The 21,768-nt window shown below is 43.6% G+C and overlaps 1 protein-coding gene across 4 annotated transcripts in view; it reads right to left on the reverse strand.

Moving 5' to 3' along the window:
• Positions 1 to 21,768, reverse strand: part of GNPTAB (N-acetylglucosamine-1-phosphate transferase subunits alpha and beta) — an 81,896-nt gene that overhangs the window by 12,754 nt on the left and 47,374 nt on the right. For 3 of the 4 annotated variants that reach the window (XM_029205692.1, XM_029205690.1, XM_029205691.1), the window contains 11 exons: positions 16,546 to 16,610; positions 16,144 to 16,278; positions 11,520 to 11,681; positions 10,945 to 11,124; positions 10,553 to 10,723; positions 8,869 to 8,992; positions 7,563 to 7,766; positions 5,776 to 6,881; positions 3,513 to 3,712; positions 3,074 to 3,293; positions 2,283 to 2,396 (listed from right to left, as the gene is read on the reverse strand). In XM_029205692.1, coding sequence (XP_029061525.1) covers positions 2,283 to 2,396; positions 3,074 to 3,293; positions 3,513 to 3,712; positions 5,776 to 6,881; positions 7,563 to 7,766; positions 8,869 to 8,992; positions 10,553 to 10,723; positions 10,945 to 11,124; positions 11,520 to 11,681; positions 16,144 to 16,278; positions 16,546 to 16,610 — 2,681 coding nt within the window. The remainder of the gene's footprint in view (positions 1 to 2,282; positions 2,397 to 3,073; positions 3,294 to 3,512; positions 3,713 to 5,775; positions 6,882 to 7,562; positions 7,767 to 8,868; positions 8,993 to 10,552; positions 10,724 to 10,944; positions 11,125 to 11,519; positions 11,682 to 16,143; positions 16,279 to 16,545; positions 16,611 to 21,768) is intronic. The other variant, XM_029205693.1, reaches the window with a different exon arrangement.

A 21,768-nucleotide genomic window follows, 5' to 3' on the forward strand; every position in this document is an offset into this window, starting at 1 on the left:
GCCTCCCGAGAACCCACAACCCAGAACTAGTCTCCACCTGCTGATTCATGCCTGTTTACCCCACTAGAGGAAAATCCCTTAGGGCTGACACCAGGTCTTATACCTCTACCTCAGTTTTGTAGATTTCATAGTTTTAAGTTTTAGAATATTTAGAGAACTGGCTTTAAGTGACACATTTGTATACAAACCCATGTCATATGCTAAACTAACCAACACATGATCAGCAATACTTAGTTTGTCTACGGGTTCCTAAAGCTGCTGGGCTGCCCCTCACACTGTCTCCTCATGAGGGAGCTTCCCAGGACCCTCCGAGAACACAAGTGAGAAATACCATCCCTGCCGTGTGCAATGAATGCCAAACAAATGACTGCCTTCTTTCAGGAATCAGATTTTTAACTGATTCATTACTCTTCTCTACATTCATTTACAAACATCTGCAGTTAATTATGGGGCTTGAACATTTGCAAGATGGTCAGTTTTTTTAAAATACATGTTATTATGCTTATGAAAGTGTAGTCTATTCATTATAGAAAATATGGAAAATACTAGTGTGAAAAAACGATATTAAGAACTACCTATGGGGCTTCCCATGGTGACTCAGTGGTTAAGAATCTGCCTGCTAATGCAGGGGACATGGGTTCAAGCCCTGGTCCAGGAAGATTCCACATGCCGCACAGCAACTAAGCCCCTGCGCCACAACTACTGAACCCAAGTGCCACAACTACTGAGCCCGAGTGGCATAACTACTGAAGCCCACGCACCTAGAGGCCATGCTCTGCAACAAGAGAAGCTACCCAATGAGAAGCCTGCGCACCGCAACAAAGAGTAGCCCCTGCTGGCTGCAACTAGAGAAAAGCCTGCGTGCAGCAACAAAGACCCAAATGCAGCCAAAAATAAAAATAAACAAATTTATATTAAAACTACCTATGTTATTTAAAAAAAAAAGCCAGACACAAGACTGCATGCTGCATGATCTAAAAAAAAAAAAAAATATATATATACACACACACACACACACACACACACACACACACACAAATGGACTATTACTCAGCCATAAAAAGGAAATGAAATTGAGTTATCTATAGTGAGGTGGATGGACACAGTCTTTCATACAGAGTAAAGTCAGAAAGAGAAAAACAAATATCGTATGCTAACCCATAGATATGGAATCTAAAAAAAAAGGTCTGAAGAACCTAGGGGCAGGACAGGAAATAAAGACGCAGACGTAGAGAATGGACTTGAGGACACGGGGAGGGGGAAAGGTAAGCTGGGATGAAGTGAGAGAGTGGCATGGACATATATACACTACCAAATGTAAAACAGATAGCTAGTGGGAAGCAGCCGCATAGCACAGGGAGATCAGCTCGGTGCTCTGTGACCACCTAGAGGGATGGGTTACGGAGGGTGGGAAGGAGATGCAAGAGGGAAGGGATATGGGGATATATGTATATGTATAGCTAATTCACTTTGTGATAAAGCAGAAACTAACACACCATTGTAAAGCAATTATGCTCCAATAAAGATGTTAAAAAAAAGAAAAAGAACTACCTATAATTTAACCTACTGTCATTTTCATTAATTTTGGGGATGTGTGTGAAGGTATCAGGAGTTTTCCGTAGTTCAAACCGTATTCTGTATATGGCAGTACCCATTTTCTCCCCACCTAATTTTATTTTATAAACATTCTTCCATATATATCAGTAAAAATTAACTGTAAGCATCACATAATGGCAGTATTATATCCTTGGTCCATCAATTCTAAATGTACTTTTTTTTTCCACATTATCATTTCTCTGAAGCTGGGATGCATCTTACAGATATCAACAGAGTCTTCCAAGCATTTCAGCCAAATGCTACTCCGATATACTTGTGTATAGATCATCCAATGCCCCTAGTGGTAAGATCCAGAAAGTGCCCGCATCAAAGCAACTGAGCTTTGATGAAAGATGGGATTCCATTTGATGTTTAACCTCAGGATCGTTCTCCCAAGCCAGTGAGTATACTCTGGCGCTATGTTCCGCTATCCTTAGTGAATGGGATGTCTGCTTATAGAATATAAGCAAGTAATCTCAGTATTAGCTTAACATCCATTAGGGAGGAAAAAAAGATATTCCAAAGAAAAATATGAATGATTCTGGATTATCTGTGCTACTGATTTCCACCAAAGACCTATAAACAGAGCCTGCTTCTAGTTTTTCAAGTGCTCTACAGAAATGATGTAACTGACACCCGATAAGGATATACTTTCTACTTTACATAAAAGAACCCATGGCACTCACCAGATTGGGATCATAGTACGCTTCCTGAGTCGGTGGGATGTTGTTTAGCTGAGTGATGTTAGCAGGAAGCATTTTCGAACAATTTATTAACACGTGTTCCAGACCTGTTAGGTCCTAACAAAGCAAAAATAAAAGGATAAACCTATATACATTACAAGTAACAACTGTGGTTTTAAAAATAAAAATGTTAAAGTCACCAAAATTTAAGCGTTATCGTCAAACAGGGTTTGACTATATGATTCTTAAAGACACCCTAAAAAGAGCAGAATGAAACAATACAAATAACTCATCTTTGTCTCAAAGTAGAACATACGGGCCTGCAAGGCACCGTTTTACACAAGGTGGTCCACGGGATCACCCGATGGGTGTCCTGCAGCTGGATTCATCTTGGAGCTCTCCATTAGTGAGTGTCCTACTCCTGGGACTAAAGGATGCCATGACAGAAGGGGCTCTGCAACACCGTGGGCCTGGCTAAGATCTCCACTCGGCCACACCTGAAGGCCCTGAATGAGCTTGACACGAGAATCTTATCTGCAGGTATGGTCTGCCTCGTCTCCAGACAATACAATTACAATCCCTACTGAAAGCCTAAAAAAAGTAATCTTATAAAATATGAACTTCAAATTTGATTTTAATCCTGGCATTTAAAATGGACTAGTTGTGAACCCCCTCATTAAATATGAAGAATTACTTGTACTTGCATTCCATTGAAGTATGTAGGGGAAAGAGAGAAAGTATCAAAAGTTTCATTCAAAATGTCATTAAGTTTAGGGGAAAAAAAATGACAATACCTGCAAACTTAAAGGCAGGTCGTGAATTCTGGTAGCCAGCGTGCGGATTTCTCTGTCAGATAAGACACCAGATTGGTCTGTGTCAACTTCATCAAAAACCTGAGATATGTTCAGTGGCTGAACTGCACTCATGAGATAATAAAAATAAGAGAAGGCAAATTGCATGTCCTCAGAGTGGCGTACTTTGTGAAATGACGTCTTGTCAAATTCTTCAGGGAACCTGTCCAAATGTAGCATACCATAAGATCTGGATATTTAAAATATATACAGTACCTAACACTTGTGGAGTCAGAATCTTCCTTCCCACTTATATAGATAATACCTTCGACATACTAGTCATCAAGTGTTAGAGCCATAAACGCAGCATAGCAAGGATGTAAACTTCAAGCAGCCTTGGCTCTGTGCACACACGGACAACTCAAACACAAGCAAGACTTACATGTCTTGCAGTTCTTGCATAACTATTCGGTCGATCATGTGAGGCATGTGTGCAGGGACTTTCCGAGACGTGAATCCAAACTTGCTATTTAGAATTTTGTTTACATATCGGAGGGAATCTGCGAACGTATCTTTTAGTTGCCTCCCTGTGTGTTTGCTCTCAGTAAAGTATGCCAGTTGTGTCTTCAGTGACTCTTCTTCCTGAAAAGAGAATTTCACACAACACAGCATTGTGTTTAGTGCACAGGTGCCCTGTGCTAACAAGAGACAGAGGTACTACTTTATGTCACGTGGTAATAACTAGTCACTAACTGTCCTGAGGGGCAAATGAAACGAGCACTAACAGGTCTCCTCAAGCATCCTAACATCAGGACAAAACTGGATTTCAGTGAAAGTATCGCCAACATCGGCTTGAGAACGACAGCTGTGGGGTGGAGGTCTGCTTTTAGGGTACTCTTTAAGGACTAGTCATTGATCATGAGATTTCATAGCCAATTTCAATGCAATATTTAATTGATTTACAATAAATTTGATAGTGCTTTCAGTATCAAGTTATTTCTACTGGTGACATCAAAGCAGCAAGTCCCTTGAGTTCTGAGCACAAAGACTAGAATACAAAATTGGTTTCACCATATAGTAGTGTTAATATTATGAAATGTAAAGAACCCTATCAAAACCAGTAAGAGGCGAAACTGACTGAATGGGCAAAGAATATTGGCAAAGAACCTGGACACACTGTACAGAAGATGAAATATTTTTGCTTCTCAAACTGATGAAAATATAGATGCTATTAACTGCTGTTGGTTAGTCCTGTGGAGAAACAAGCACGCTTGCATGCTGTTTGTGGAAGGAGGAAGGCGTGCAATATTTAAGAAAGACAGTTAAATTTTATACGCAATAGACCCTTTAACCTAGCAATTCTACCTACAGAAATAAAACTTCCCCAAGAGTAAGATATATGTACGAGAATATTTATTGCAACATTAGGTATTTGTACTTGCAAAAACACTGGACACAACTTACAGCTGTTAAAAAAAAAAAAAGGCAATTTGCCCACATACTACCACATCAAAGGCAACTGCAGAGCAATATATATAACTTCACTGCTGCAAAACAAACTATATAGTATGTCTGCATATCTATAGAAAAATATTGGAAGAATACCCACCAAACTACATATTCATAGTGACTGTCTCAAGTAAGGAGATTAAGGAAGGAAGGAGACAGACCTTTCCCTTTTTTTTTTTTTCTGCTTTTTTTGTTTTTTTGCATTGCTTGCGATTTTTACCATTAGCCTATAGTGCTTTTGCAATTTAAAAAGCAGGGAGCGGGGGAGAATGAGGAAATCAATGTAGGCAAGAACTCTGCAGCCCCTTGCTTAACAATTAGTAAATGCTACCATGGCAGGGACAAGATACTTCCTGAAGACCATGAGAGGAATGAGACAACGCCCCTCTTCATCACTTTCCCCCAGCCTAACATCCACTCACGTTTGTGCTTTGGTCACGATCCAGCCCCACCCTTCCAAGGTCAGCTCACAGGGCATGTCCTCCTGTATGCCTCCCCCAATACCTCCAGGCAGAGTTAAGGAATCTTCCCTTCGGACTCCCTGTCGATACTTCAGCAGACACTTATCACACTGCCACAATTATTTGCCCACAAATCTGTCCTCCCAGCTTGCTCTCTGAGTCTCCAAGAGCAGCAACTGTTCTCACCATCTTGCACTCCCCGGCAGTCAGCACAGTGACGGTGCTTGTGAGATGTACAAAGGACCCCAGGGCACCGTGGAGGCCGTGGTACAGGAGGGAGAGTGCTGGGCTCACCCTCACCTGCTGTTGTGATGTCAGGAAAGCTAACGAATTTATCTGCCTCTCGGGTTTTTCATTAGTAAAGTTTGAAAAACATGAGATCTGACTGCACGAGGTATTCAAAAGCGTTTTCTGATATCGCAACATGCCAAGTAAAGATACCATCCCTGTTCTACTATGGACTCAGGGTATGCCCCTGGCTAAATCCCTTGCTCATTCACATGAAGGCTGCTTCCTAAACTGCAAAATGGGGACAATGATAGCAGACCCTTACAAGGTAGTTTTATTGTTAGAATTATTGGGACAATTAAATGAAACCACATAAGAAAAGTACTGAGTCCAGTGGCGGGCACAGGGAAGTACTGAATGAATGGTAGCTATTATTATATCACTACCACTTACAAGGTTATTTATTTTTCCTGAGCATGGGACACAATAAGGCTGGATGTAACTTACATCAAGAAGATCTTGGAAATACTTTTTCTTCTCCCATGGCAAAAAGCCCAGGTAACTCTCTGTGTAATGCTGCAGTTTTCTTCCAGGTAATACTTCATTACCACCTAGGTAACTGTTAGCATTTTCCTCCATTCTGTTCTTCTCTTGTTCTTTCCCTGTGATTACCTTTTGTGTCTCCCTGTTTTCCAGTGGGAAAATCAGAGATGAGAGCTTTTCTTTTGACACACCTCCACCTCCTACTTTCGGGGTCACAGTTTTGGACCCGAATCTTGCTTTGCTTTCTAAGTCCAGGGGTGGAGTCTGGCTCTGGGAGTGGCCATTCACTGTCATTGTCACTGCTGGAGAAGGCAACAACCCCTGGAATCTTTCAGATGTTCCTAAGCTGCTGGGTAAGATGCTTTTGTGAGCCTGTTTTTCCAGTGGGGCCTCCAAACTGTCATTTCTTTGCTCTGTCATCAGACGGTGATTTACTGTTAACTTTGCATCCTGTGGGTTCATCAGAAACGACCTCAGCAGGGCTGACTTGGATAGATTGTATCCTTTCATGGTGATGTCTCCGTGTTCTAGCTGCAAATCCAAGTTATTAAGGCTCAACAGGGTCTCTTTTGGAAGGAGTGAAATATTGACCAGCGGAATTTGCACCTCCATTTGGAAACTTCCTGTTGTGTTAACATCATGTCTTTTGACCTTGGGGAAGCGTTTTTCTTCGGGGATATCCTCAAACAGGATTTCCACCTCTGGAAGAAGAGCTGAGGGGCTAACCAAACTTTGGTAAGACTTCTGGGTCGTAGAATTCCGTTTGGGCTCCTCCCTTGTGTCAACCTCTACTGCTATCTGGATTCTGAACTCTTCATCATTTGTACTTTGAAATGTGAGATTAAAATGTATTGTGGTCACATTCATTCCACTGTGCATTAAGAGGTGGATGGTTTTCCACTTATTGGCGATAGAAGCATGTCGGATTATTGGGTTGTCACTATAGGCGCCTTCAATTCCCCTTTTGGCTATTTCTGCAAAGCTGAAATAAGGCAGGCATTCACCTTTCGGAATAACATAGTGAGTCTGGTTTGGGAGAAGAGTTACTTTATACAATTCATGAAAATGATCTAGAGGAAAAAAACACAAACATGATTTTTAAAAAACTACGCATTTTCCCCCTTTTCCTTTAATTCTTAGGGTTTGAGTTTTCACTTTCTAAGAGTGACTTTAAATGGACTTTAAAATCATCAGAAGTTCTAACACAAAAGCTACTGGTATAGGGCTCATTTTTACTTTCTGAAGCAATCACTATTATCGACATGGAATGCTGAGGCTGACTCACTACAGAGACAAGGCACGGTTCAGGACAGCGAATTCCAATGGTCAACTTCCATCTTTTTGTCCATTTGAAAAAAAGACAACTTTCTGACCAAAAGGACTGCCATTAATAAGCTATCAACAAGATCCAGTATTCAAACCAAGCTTATTTAATGAATTATTGGTCTCCTTTCACTGTTCCCAAATTAAACCTTCACCATGTAAGATAAATCTGCTAAGATAAATCTGCTCACTAAAAAAAAGAAAAAAAAATCAGACTAGAGCAGTAACAGGAAAAGATGCAGCTTCAGTGTCTCGTGTTGTCTAAAGATCTATGCCCTCTCATAACTCACAACTAGTTTGGATGCAAGGCTGGGAAAGGGATACCTAGAGAATTATTACTTTAAATAACAAAAACGATCCAAAACCCTCTATTTATGAAAGATTGTTATCCCCTTATCCTAAATACGTTTTTATGGCAATAAATATACCTTGCCCACAGTCACCAGCATCAAACCCACAGGATAAGACATTGCAGGCTTGGTCACAGAACTTATCAGCCAGCCAGGAATTTGCACATCCCTGATTGCAGTAAGAGATGCCGCTTATTCCTCCACCGAAATGCCAGGGCTGTCCGACTCCAATGCCCCCGGTGCCCCCACCTCCTCCTACATAGCGACCCGCACCACTGTTACCTGGAGGGAGAGGAGGAAAACAGAATCCTGCTGTGCTTACAGTCTTGGAAAAAAGCCAGTTCCTTATTTCTCAGCTGTGTTTTCAAGACCGATGCATGAATTTCAGTCAGGAAAGGTTCACCCCATTCTTTAACAGAAGATTTTACGTAGCTTAAAAAGAGACAATCTGAAAAGGGGGCATCAGTTGCCAGTGGACTGGGTGTGGGATGACCAGGCCTCGGCACTTACCATCTGTGCAACCCAGAAGTACAGGCCTCAGATGTGCTCAAGGGGGGCACATGCAGATGTGTATGGAGGATCAGATTATTCTGAAGACCGTGACTCTCGGGACTGACAAGAACATGTCCTAACACTGGCAATAAGCTCGTGACCAAGTGTCACTGCTCTGTCCCCGAGCTCTCCATGTTGCAGAGACTCTCCTGCACGTCTATGTTCTCTCCCTGCAGCGGTTCATATTTTTCAAAGGTGCCTCTGATAGAGCTGACTGAAACACAAGCTTTGTTCCTTCCAACACCTTCCCAAACCTGTTTCCTCAAATGCAGTAGGATGAGAATATCTGTGCACCTACTCTCCTTCTTTTGGTGACTGAGAAATTCAAGTGGATAATGGATGATGCTTTATAAACTGAAAGGCAATAAAGAAATGTAAAAACTTGTTATCCTCAACAAGTCTAAATGTTAGTGTACAAGAAAGGGAGAAGAGATGCTGAGGAGAGGAGATGTTTATTTCTTCTGCATCTCTTTAGTCCCTCACTGACCTGGAGCAGTGTGCTTCTAGGGGCCACTGGCCATGAGCTCCGACAGGAACCAGTGAGAGCAATTCTTACTCTCGAGCTCACAAAATTAAGGGTATAACTGATTTTCATATTTTGAATAATAAAAGACACTTTCAAGTGTAGGGCCATGTGGGAAAATGCCCCCAACAATAACAATATGAATAAACTGGGCCACATGGGGACACCAGTCATCACCTCCAAAGAGTCTACGATGATTGTTTCAATACGCGAAGAATGTTTAATTAAGTCACTGTACATGGTTGATAATGACGACAAATGAAAAAAATTCTGTCAACATGGACAAGTTACATTTGAACACACCCTCACCAGAGCAATCACCGCCATCCCAATCACAGGCCGAATTATTACAAGCCTTGTCACAATAGCCGTCTTTAATCCAGGATCCCGGGCAGCCCTCAGCACAGTTTGGCACAGGCCATGTCAAATAAACCTATGATAAAACCAGAGGGAAAATAAAGTGGTTTCTGGTTTCTGACACTTTTAAAAAATATATTTATTTATTTATTTGGTTGCACGCCAGGTCTTAGTTGCAGAAGATGGGCTCCTTAGTTGCAGCTTCCCGGCTCCTTAGTTGTGGCATGCGAACTCTTAGTTGCAGCATGCATGTGGGATCTAGTTCCCTGACCACGGTTCGAACCTGGGCCCCCTGTATTGGGAGCTCAGTGTCTTAGCCACTGCGCCACCAGGGAAGTCCCCTGACACTTTTTATTCTTAAATTAGGATTCCTTTAACAGAAAAACAAAACAAATTGAGCCTCTAGAAAAGGTCTGCATTCAGGGCCATCCTGCGGTAGTTTCTCAGTCCTGCCCTGCTGATGGGTCTTACCCGGCACATTTACTCTTTTCCGTTGCTCAAGGAAAGGAGACAAGGACTCAACTTACAGGTCAGTCTTACAACATGGTCTTATAAATGATCTATTTTGAAATAAAGCAGCAACACGCCAGACTTAAATGCGAGTTCGAGAGCGTGCAGGTGGAAAGCGTGCACACAAGTCACTGCTTTTCTGTGACACTGTTGTCAACTCCTAAGCAGATTCATGCACCGTCTGGTCTCAAGGCTGAAAAGGGGGGGCAGACGAACTCTCAATATCCTTATACACGAGGTCCTGTGATGAATTATCCAGCACAGCATTCTGAGCTGTGAACCTGTCTGCTTTCAAAACAACTCACATGGTACATGGTTGCTTTCTAAATTAAAATCATTTTTGAAAAATGCATTCCCCTTTAAAATCTCCGTATCTCTGCACGGTGCAACTACCTGCAAGGTCTTTCTTCACCTGGTTAACTCCTGTTCTTCCAAGCTCATCTCAGTCCCTATCCCAGTGTGACTTCGCTCTCTGGCACTCCCACTCCTCGCACCCAGGGCACACCTACTGGCACGGAAATCGCTGTACACAGTCACTGGTTTTGTCTGTCTCCCCTGTCAAGCCATAGCTTGACAGAGTTCTAGAACTTACAAGCTCATGGTGCTAAGTCTCCAACTGATCACTGAACCCTTCTAACAACACTACCAGGGTCTTCCTGTTCCCCCCAATACACAGACAGGAAACCTCGAGGGCAGGTCATCACCCAGGCCAGTGCTACACAGCTGGCACCCATAACTGTGCTCGTGACCACTTTCCCATCCTGCCCCTCAAAGCCAGAGGGAGACCAGCTGCCTCCAATGAAATTTCAGCCCTGTCTTTAAGCACTACTTTGAGCTTTCTATCTTGGGCATTTTGCTGACATGGTAAACACGATTTTGTGTTTCACAGTTATTTGCTTTTTCTGCTGTTGCAATAGCAAATGTAGAGGGTGGGTCCTGGGTGAGAATATAGGGAAGCAAAGTTCCCACTGTAGTTTTCTCACTCCCTGATTGTTAACTTTCCTGAGCTTAACACTCAAAAATGCTTATTTGATCCAATTTGAATATGGTATATATACTGATTTCCTTATTTCCTGTCTGTTAACTTTTAAATGACTTCTAAGCCAGGCATCTCTTAGCTACTCACCTTCTGACCTTTGGAGTGACTGTAAAAATCATCCGGCCAGACATCCTTTCCAAACATGACATCATCATTCAGGTAAATGAACTTCTGGGACAGCCCTTCGATGCGATGGATGTGACTTTCGATAGCAGGTGAACTGAAGGTAGGCAAGTGGCTCAGATTTCGAAAAACATCCTTTTAACAGAAAAAAAAAAGAGAAAGAGAGAGAAGGCGGATGAGAGGTTTTTGTTTTGTTTTGTTTTTGGAAAGAAGGGAGGGAGGGAGGCGAATGGAAGGATTAAAGGAAGGTGGAAATGGAGGTGAGATGGGTAAGAGGATGAAATCAGGAACAAGACAAAGAACAGCAAAAGACAGAACAGGAAACCGCAGCCTTGTGACACATGGTGAGTCACTACCTGGTGTGTGACTATCGTCACTCGAGGATTATCGAGGTTCAGCCAGGATGGGATCTGTCCATTGGTGACAATGAAAATGTTCCGAACCCACGGCGCGTGCCTCTCGATAGATCGCAGTGAGTACCTCAGCTCTTCGTTGTCTTCAAAACGGCTGGCAGAAACGTCTTCATCCTGCTTAGACTGAGAAAAGCGTGGGGCACAGAAAGATGTAAAATGCGCCTAAGTCACACCTGCCCCTCCCAGCTGTCCCTTCCGCACTCAGGGAGCGCCAGCAAACTTCCAAAGGCTGTGTCCAGCTTTTACACATTACAAAAAATGCAGAACACTCAGCACATTTAAAACAGAACAATAAAAACAGCATTTCTTTCACACATTTTTTGAAGAAAAATTACTTGGATCTGATTCTAGGTCACTTTCAATTAGTATAAACCAATGGCGGTGACTGGAAAATTAGAGAAGTGCCAATCAAGTGACCTCTCTGTAAGCCCTCTTCCTTCTTCTAATATAGTGACTCATAAATCTTTAATAATCAAAGCCCTCAATTCGGGTTCTAAAACAATCTCTGCATCCCTTACCTGGCTGATGGCACTCAGATCCCATAATAAATATGCAGGACTTATGGTCAGTTCCTTTCCATTGATGGTCATATTCTTCTTCGTCTGCTTATTCAGTTCTTGGAAATCTTTGGGGTTATTCAACTTTAGAAGTGCTACACTGGCCTCTGAATACAACTGCAACTATAAAATAACAAGAGGGTTACATGTGGAAAAACTGAACAACAGAGAAGAGACACCTTAAACTTCCCCGTTTGATCCTCGATCTTTAAATACATACAATACATATATATACTACATATTGTGTACTCTACTATATGCTACATATTGTACATATTAAATGTATACTACATATATTTAAAAGATTAAAAGTTTCACATACATGTATGAAATAGTAAGCCAGTATCACCAAAAACAGAAGACCTGAACAGGCCAGACACATTTCCCAAATGATGCAATGGACCAAGTATTTAGAAACAAGAGGGAGTCAGGGGCTTTGGCAAATGGGACATCTCAGGCCCCATCTGAAAACTGCAGCCACTAGTCAATAGTGACAAAGGCTGCCAGATCTCTGGAGAGGCCAGAATCCCCAGTGTTACATGAAATCTCCCGGTTTTCAATGGTAGCGCAAATATTTGATTGGCATGCATTCAAACAAGATGCATCTGGTCCCCAGTTTGTGACCTCTTTTCTAGAATATTACCCATCTGCCTACGCTGGGGAAAGCCCTGCAAGGTAACTTCGCTGAACACTGGTGGAGAGCACACCTGCCAGCAGGTGTCTAACAGCTCTCGTGCCCACACGTACGACGGGTGTCCTGGCTGCTTGAAGTGTTTCCACAGGAAAACCACCTTGAGGCAACGTTTTCAAAGCAACCATAAATCCAGGAGGGAACACCACAAGCACCAACATGTTTTACAGGCAGGCTTCCCCACCTTGACCAGAGCCCACACCACCCTTGATACGTTTTTTGTTTTAACTCTGTATCATACAATTTCCTGTGAAAAGAGGCTTTCAGAGCTTAAAAAGCAGAGAGAGGGTTGAAAACCAGTCATCTAGGACAGCAACATCCTTCTGCTGAATTGGCTCTTCTAATAGGGCCAATTTCTTTCTTGATTTTTTAGCCTTCTTTCTTAATTTATAAAACAGAGCAAACAATTACTTTGGGCTCATTCTGATCTCTTGTACATGCTACATGACTATATTTAGCTCATCTTGCAAAGCTTCCTGAGTTTATATAGGCCAAAAGTAGAGTTTATGTAGGCCCTTTTTATTATGTAGGCATTAACTCTTACTGCAAATTGTGTGTGTGTGTGTGTGTGTGTGTGTGTGTGTGTGTGCGCGCGCGCGCGCACATGCACACGTGTGTTATCTTCCTGACTGATTACTTTCTCTCACCTTAACAGTGTCTGGTATACACAAAGCACTCACCCAAGGTCAGCTCTCACTGCCGTCTCTATTCTGCTTCGCTATGTAGGGGACGGATGGGAGGCGGGCCACGCAGGGCAAACATTCTGTCTGTTCTATCTGGGAACCTAACAGTCTCGCTGCCCTCCCCCAGCCTCTCCTCCCACAGTGGCTCCCACAGAACCTTGGAGGGGCTCCCTGGAGTGCAAAAATCACTACTGTAGGATGAATAAATGTAGTACTTTAATATCCTAATTTAATTTATTTGGAAAATACCCTTATCTTAATTAATCTCTTCTATCCAAGCTGCTTTTATTCTAGAAAAGTACTTTGGAATTTCAGACATTTTCCTAAGGTGATCACTAGGGCGCAAGATGAGTAGGCAGTACCTGTCCTGAGATGCTCACAGCCCGGCCAGGGTCTCTGGGACAGAACTGAGTGCTAGGTGGCTTGGGGTCCACAGGCCTTGGCAAAGCCCCCCTAGAGGAGCCTGGGAGGGCACAGAGGTTCAGCTGTTCAGGTCCTGAAGCCCAATGTCTAACGGCCCTCCCTCCCATATGCCACAAGGCCCCTCCAATGTAACACCGCAAACTGAGCTCTCAGGGTCCTTCTGAAAACCTCGCTTCTCCCATGAAGCTCTGAGTGTGGTTAATGCCACCACATCCGTCTTTGCTGGTCACATCCACTTCCCCTTTCATTTCTCCTTCCATCTGCTCCAGTAGCTAATAAGTCACCAGGTCATGCTGAAGGTTTCTCTCAGATGGCTCTGGAACCACTCTCATCACTGGCACCACTGCCAAGGCACTTGTGGAACCTGAGTGTCTTGCTGGGCTACGGCAGCAGCGGCTGAACTGGCTTTCCTGCCTCCGGCTTCCTGTTTAATGTCCACCTGCTACACCTTCCGCTCCCGTGTTCTGCAGACCTGAACCGGGTCCTCCTCCTCAAGACGCGCTCTGCCTCCAGGATAAAGTCCGGCCTCCTCACCAGGGGATCTTTCTCAATCTGGCCTCCACCTAAGTTCCCAGTCTCAGCATCAGGAAAATCCCCACCTGGTCTCTGGCCTCTGCACAGCTGCCTTGGTTCTCTGAAAAGACCATTTACTTGCAAGCCCCTAGCCCTCTGCTCAAGCTGTTCCCTCCTCTCAGAAAGGTCTTTCCCACTGGCTTCTCTGCTGGAAGAACGGCTGTTCTGTGCACAGCCCCAGCCAAAATGTTTCCTATTCTGCAAAGCCGTCTTTGCCTGCAGTACAACCGAAGCCCACATGTTCTCCCAGCACTTTGTATTAACACGTTGTTTGGAAGCAGTCACACCCAAACACTAAGTGATTTTAGTCACTCAGTTATCCTTAGCACAGTCCCTGGCACAACAGCAGGTGTTTAATCAATGCTCACTAAAGGGACTGGGAACCCAATGACTAGAAACTTCATTCTCAGGGTGCCCATAACAGAACCAGGAAGTGGGACCCAGGGAAAGAGAGTCCCTTGGAGAACCAGGCTTGAATACTGACACTCTCCTTCTGTGCTTCCTCTTTCTCATTTTCTCTCTAGCCTCCAAAAGATGAGAAGTCCTCATCTCTGAAGCCAACCGCAGGTGCTGGCACAGTGACAGTGAGCTGCAATGCACATTGCGAATAACTGGCTGTACCCCCAGGAGGTGCCGGCCTCCACAGAGACAAGTCTGGGGAATCCAGATCAACTGCCAACCGGGTGAATGACGGAGGAGGGGGCGTCCACATGTACCGAGCCTGGTGGTGCTACTGCCCAATTCAAGTTCCTGCACCCCCAGCGTCTCCTGGCACACACCACTCCACACTGCCCAAAAACTCGTTTGCTGCGGGATGACCACGACTTGGGCTGGTGATCTTTGGCAGGACACGTCCACCTAGCAGCAGATGTGCTGGTCAAACGTACAGATACACATATGTCTATAACTGTAGAACCAACAGCTAGGAAGCCAAGAAGCCAAATAAACATTGGCTGAAATGGTTTTATCTGCCCAAATCCATACTAAAAATAATTCAGGGAAGGAGGAATATCTATTTTAAAATAACTGCAGATTAAGAAATAACTCAACTCTAATCTAGCCGGGCATCACCATACTTCCAGGTACCATAAAGAAAGTTATGGAGGAAAATATGAAGAAAAGAAAAAGCATAAATGTCATTCATATTACCATGGTATTTACAAAGGTAATACAATGTATCTTAAAACAGTGAAACACTTAAGGGGAAAAGGAAATAAGTTAAACAGGAACTTTGACCGGCAGACAGAAAACATGGTCCAGACATGAACTAAATAACCGCCCCTCCCCGAGTCACAGCTCTCCCTGCCACTACCTCCACCCTTTCACCTCCCAACTGTTAAATGACATCAAGAAGAGCAGGGACTGAGAAGCAGGAAGCTAAACACAGTGGCAGAATTTAAAGAACATTTTTTTTGTAAAATCAAGAAAAGCAGAGCCTAACAAATTCTGAGCCAAGAACTATGCCCTCTAGTCTGAGAGAAGAAACATTCACGTTTTACAACCTGGACTGTTTCTGACAGAATAGCAGGCATCTTGGCATAAGGTCAAAAGGAAAGTACACCCACACGGACTGTGCCCTACATGAATCAGACAGATGGCTCTGAGAACAAGAAATGTTACGGAAAGACATGTCACCATCTCCAAAGTCAACTCGCGGATGGCCTCAGTGGTCAAGCGTGAAGAGTTAATAAGTATAAATACTAAATATGTTAGTGGCTCAACCAGCTATTAATGAATGAAGGTTTCACATTATCAAATGTTCCAAAAATCTGAAGCATCCCCCCTCTGTGAGTGGAAGCTCTTCATAAATCCACAGGAGCCTGTGTGTACCTACCACCACATGTCTGATTTCCCCCCATCCCCTCCTTCCATGCTTCCACTGCCATCAGGGCTTTTGTCTGCTTTGTCCACTGCTACATTCTCAGCAGCTAGAACAGCACCTGACACACAGTAGAAGCTCATTTGTTAAACAAATGAATCCTGCTTCTGTCTGGGAAACCAACAAACCAAGTTAAGACTCAGAATTTTGCCCAAATAAAGAGTAAAAAGGGAGGATCTTCTACAAATAAAGAGCTGTCTTCGTGACAACACTGACAGAATTGAGACCCTCTTTGCTTATGATTGTCGGCTATACTATAACAAAGGGGGCCACAGAGAAGAGGCACGCATGAAATGGGATGTGCTACGCTAATTGCTCTATTTTCTATGCTCTTACCAGTTTTATTTTAGAAGAAAGATTTTCTGGCAATTTTGTTTTCAGTTGATTTGTTTCCTTGAATGTAGGTGGAAATCCACTCAGGAAAGCTAAATCTTGCATTAGCACTAACCCAGGGACTTCCTTATCTGTTGTCTGAAATAAAAAGGGGAAAAACACAACTCACTTTCCACATCATAAGGCTGGTGAAAACTTACAGCTGAGAAAACTAGTAAATATCTATTGCATCACACAAGCTTCAAAATAAGAATATTACAATTATTTAAATCGATATTCACTAGTACTAGAAAGCTAGGCTTAGAGGAAAAGTAAACATTAAAAAGCCTCTCAAAGTAAAAGTTTTATTTCTCATACTTTTATTCTAATCTACTGCAAAAATACAGTTAATTTAAAGTAACATACCAAATAGCCCCTCCAAACTGTCTGTCTGCTGTTTCCTTTAAAAATTCCAGTGTGGGCATCTTCAACTACAATAGAGAATACAATAAACAAGCACGTTTTTAATGAATACTTAACTATGATGTCTGGCAGGACACTGTACAAGGCATTTTGAGAGCTGTTAAACCGGTATAATACATGGTCTCAAAGAACAGGTAGTTGGGGGAGACAAAATTAACCCATCTAACAAAAGGGGAACAAATGTAAATTGCTGTACAATTAAACGTTAGATTTTGCAATACTGAAGGAGAGACTCGTGTGGGCAGAAGAAACGTAGAAATGACAGACGGACAGAAATCACAGAGGTAGAAGCAAACATCAAACATCGACATCTTTAATTTAAAAAACAAAATTGTTTGACCAGAGTAAAACATCTGGGAGTGGTAGGTACTAGGAAAAAAAGGGCAACCAGAAGGGGGCTTTGAAAGCAAGGCCAGTGGCATTTAGATTAACGGCAGGGAGCCACTTAGGACTCTCCTAAGGTTCCTCCAGAGTCACAGTGAATTCCTAAAATTCATCATGTAATGTGATTAGAGCAGATTAAGTTGGGGGTGAGGTGGGTGATGACACAGCCCTACGGGGAGAGAGTTCTAAAGTGATGGGAACAAATGAGATCAGCAAACCTGCTGATATTCGGGGACCATGGAAAACAGGACAGGTTGGAAGGCTGCAATTCTGATCCTCAAAATGGGCACAGAAAGCAGGGTCTGCAGATTATAGCCTGCAAGATGGGTGTTGATCCCGAGCAAGAGTCTCAAATGTATCAGAAAAATACAGTTGGTGAGCACTGGAGAAAAGAAAGTCTTCACAATATACTGTTTATCTTTAAAGAAAGTACTGGGCACTAAGAGCATGAGTTCATTATGGGTAAATTTATCAGATACACACCTCACTCTGCCTCCGTCTGTCTGTCTGTCCACCATTGATATGGTGGATTCTATACTGGTAAATCAGACAATTCGAACAGATGAGCAATATGTATTTGTACATAATCTCAGGAAGGCAGCTAAACAACACATGGCATCTTTGTGGATTTAACAGAGACCAGATCTCAAGTTAGGCGGATTATAACCAATTCTGATCAGAGAGTGTAAAATTGTAAAAGCCACAATCAACCTAGAGGGGAGTTCTGGAGGTCTGCTATAGGTCTGCTCAACAATCCATCAAAGTTTTGGAAGATACAGAAGGCATGCTTGTGAAATGTGTGGGCTTACACGGAGCCGACAGAGAAGCTACTATCCTGGATAACAGACTAAGGTTTCCCCAAAGTCCTTGACTGTTTGGAGCAATCAGTCAAATCTAGCAAAATAAAATCTCTTACAAACGAAGGTAAGATCTTTAACTTGGCAACAAGCCAAGTAAAAATTAAAAGGAGTACTTAAAAAAATTTTTTTTAAAATAAATAAAAGGGGTATTTGAGCATTAGCACATGTAAGATTTTTAAAAAGACTTAGGAGTTTTAGCGGACAGTGAGTTCAGTATGAGGCAGTAATGCTCAGGCCACACTGAGTTTCCATCCCAGTTTTGTGATTTTAAGCAGAAGAGGCTTAGAGTAAGAAGGGTGACATTCCCCAATACCAACCCATCAGGAAACCCTGTTGAGCTGACCTTCAAAATGTCCACAGTCCAACCACTTCTCACCACCACTCTGATCCAAGCCCCCTTCCTTCCTGCCTGAATTATTACAAGCTTTGCCCCTCCTAAGTCTATTCCCACCACAGCAGCCAGACAGATCCTTCTGGAATGTAAGTCAGATCACATTACTCCTCTACTCAAACCCTCCAATGATTGATTCCTCACCGCACTGTGACTGGAAGCTAAAGCCCGTTGTGGTTACTGAGGCCTGTACCATTTGGTCTCTGTGACTTCTCTGGGCTCATCTCTTGCCCTCTCCCCCTTGGTTCACTCTATTCCAGCCACACTGGCCTCCCTGCTCTTCTTCAAACATGTCAGACACCCTCCTGCCTCAGGACCCTTGCACTGGCTATTCCACTTACCTTATATATAGGGAATATATGGAGAATCACTCCTTCCCCACATATTCATGTTGCTGGCTCTCTCACCTCCTTTAAATTTTCACTCAAAAATCACCTCCTTGGGGAGTCTGCCCTACCACTCAATTTCCCCTGCTCAATTTTTCTCTACAGCATTTATCTTCTACAAACTATATAATTTACTTGTATGTTGTATCAATTGTCTGGCTCCCTCTGCCAAGATGTAAATATTTTTTCTAATTTATTTTTTTAATTTTTGGCTGTGTTGGGTCTTTGTTGCTGTGCGTGGGCTTTCTCTGGTTGCAGCGAGCAGAGGCTATTCTTCATTGTGGTGCACGGCCTTCTCATTGCAGTGGCTTCTCTTGCTGTGAAGCACAGGCTCTAGGCATGTGGGCTTCAGTAGTTGTGGCACGCAGGCTCAGTAATTGTGGCACACGAGCTCTAGAGCGCTGGCTCAGTAGTTTTGGCGCACAGGTTTAGTTGCTCCGCGGCATGTGGGATCTTCCCAGGCCAGGGCTCGAACCCGTGTCCCCTGCACTGGCAGGCGGGTTCTTAACCACTGTGCCACCAGGGAAGCCGCCCAAGATGTAAATTTGATAAGGGCCGAGATTTCTGTCCATCTGCTCACTGCTGCATCTTCAGCACTGAGTAAGTACATGGCACATAGTATGCACTCAGTAAACACTTCACAAATGAAGAGTCCTGATCTCTTTGAAGACTGAACCACACTGAAACAGAATGTTCAATTCCAGCTGAAACACTTTTAAAGTAATAGAAACTGAAGCTCATTCTGAGAAGAGCAAACTAGGGTGCAGACAAGCCCCTAAGAGACAGCTAAAGGAAGAAGAAGAAATGTCACACAGGAAAGGGATTACACCAGTTCTGTAGGATCCCAATGGGTATAAATTTGATCAGTGTGAGAGAGCTATAAGGAGGCACTTTGTAATTCCTTGTAAAAGTCAATGTAGTCCAGAGGTAAAATCAAGTGTCACAGGAGGAAATTCGTTTCCTAAACATCAAAGGGATAAGCCTGACTGGAAAAACCATTTTGCTGAGGAGACGCAGGCCCCGGCCGCAGGGCAGGATGGCTGACTGCAGGAGGACTGTCCAGTCGGTGGACACAAGGGAAGTGGCAGGGTAACTGGGACAGAAATGACACATTTGAGAAGGAAAAAAATCAACAGATCTCAATGATTAACTGGAAAGAGGCTAAATGAATTTTTTTTTTTTGCGTTACGTGGGCCTCTCACTGTTGTGGCCTCTCCCGTTGCGGAGCACAGGCTCCGGACACGCAGGCTCAGCGGCCATGGCTCACGGGCCCAGCCGCTCCGCAGCATGTGGGATCTTCCCGGACCGGGGCACAAACCCGTGTCCCCTGCATCGGCAGGCGGACTCTCAACCACTGCGCCACCAGGGAGACCCTAAATGAGATTTTTTTAAAATGCCAAACATGGCTAAAATTTTTTAATCTAGATCAGGGTTTGGCAGTCCATGGTCCAAAATCTAGCCACTGCCGAATTTAGTATGGCCCCAAGCTAAAGACAATTTTGACATTTAAAAATGGTTAAATGGTTATACAAATACCTACATAATATCTGCCATTTTGCCTCTTGGCCCACAAGGTCTAAAATACTTACTACCTGGTCCTTTAACAAAGAATTTTGTGGGCTTCTCTGGTGGCGCAGTGGTTAAGAATCTGCCCGCCAATGCAGCAGACATGGGTTCGAGCCCTGGTCCAGGAAGATCCCACATGCCGTGGAGTAACTAAGCCCATGTGCCACAACTACTGAGCCTGTGTGCGCGCTAGCTCCCGTGAGCCACAACTACCGAGTGCACGTGCCACAACTACTGAAGCTCGCGCACCTAGAGCCCATGCTCTGTAACAAGAGAAGCCACCGCAGTGAGAAGCGTACACACCACAACGAAGTGCAGCCCCCACTTGACGAAACTAGAGAAAGCCCGCGCACAGCAACGAAGACCCAACACAGCCAAAAATAAATTTAAAAAACTCAGCTTTTAAAAAAAAAAAGAATTTTGTGATCCTGGATCTCAGTAACTAAGGATGATAAAGAGTGAGTTTCTGGGGCTTCCCTGGTGACGCAGTGGTTGGGAATCTGCCTGCCAATGCACGGGACACGGGTTCGAGCCCTGGTCTGGGAAGATCCCACATGCCGCAGAGCAACTAGGCCCGTGAGCCACAACTACTGAGCTGCGCGTCTTGAGCTCGTGCTCTGCAACAAGAGAGGCCGTGACAGTGAGAAGCCCGTGCACGGCGATGAAGAGTGGCCCCCGCTCGCCGCAATTAGAGAAAGCCCTCACACAGAAACGAAGACCCAACACAGCCAAAAATAAATAGATAAACAAATAAATAAAAATTAAAAAAAAAAAAAGAGGGCTTCCCTGGTGGCGCAGTGGTTGAGAGTCCGCCTGCCGATGCAGGGGACACGGGTTCGTGCACCGGTCTGGGAAGATCCCACATGCCGCGGAGTGGCTGGGCCCGTGAGCCATGGCCGCTGAGCCTGCGCGTCCGGAGCCTGTGCTCCGCAACGGGAGAGGCCACAACAGTGAGAGGCCCGCGTAGCACAAAAAAAGAAAAGAGTAAGTTTGTGGCCCACTAAAAATGGAAGCGCCATGAAGGCAGGAATGTGCCTTTTCTTTTTCTCCGCTGTTTGCCTACAACAACAACCAACTCAGAGCAGTGGCTCGACAAATCTTTACTGAATGAATCAATATAATAGTAGGATAGTCAAATAAAAACCCAAGTGAAAATTCAAAAACAGTGTTCAGAAGACTGTCGTTTAACACAGATTTTACTTATACCAAAATTTATAATCTTTTATGTCTCTGATATGTTATAAAATTAGTGGAGATAAACCCAAGATTCTCTCCATAGACGTTATAACTGAGTTATAACTGCTAACATAGTGTCATTCTTTTTTCTCTTCAGGAGAAGTGTTATCAGAGTACCTTAATTTAAAGAAACCTCAATTTAAAAAACAAAGCTAGTGGGAGAGGAGCCAAGGTGGCGGAGTAGAAGGACGTGCTCTCACTCCCTCTTGTGAGAACACCAGAATCACAACTACTTGCTGGACAATCATCAAGATGAAGACACTGGAACTCATCAAAAAAGATACCCCACAACCAAAGACAAAGGAGAAGCCACAAAGAGATGGTAGGAGGGGCGCAATCACAG

Source organism: Monodon monoceros, unplaced genomic scaffold (assembly GCF_005190385.1).
Source record: "Monodon monoceros isolate NGI ecotype Baffin Bay Population unplaced genomic scaffold, NGI_Narwhal_1 Super_Scaffold_6, whole genome shotgun sequence".
Lineage (NCBI taxonomy): Eukaryota > Metazoa > Chordata > Mammalia > Artiodactyla > Monodontidae > Monodon > Monodon monoceros.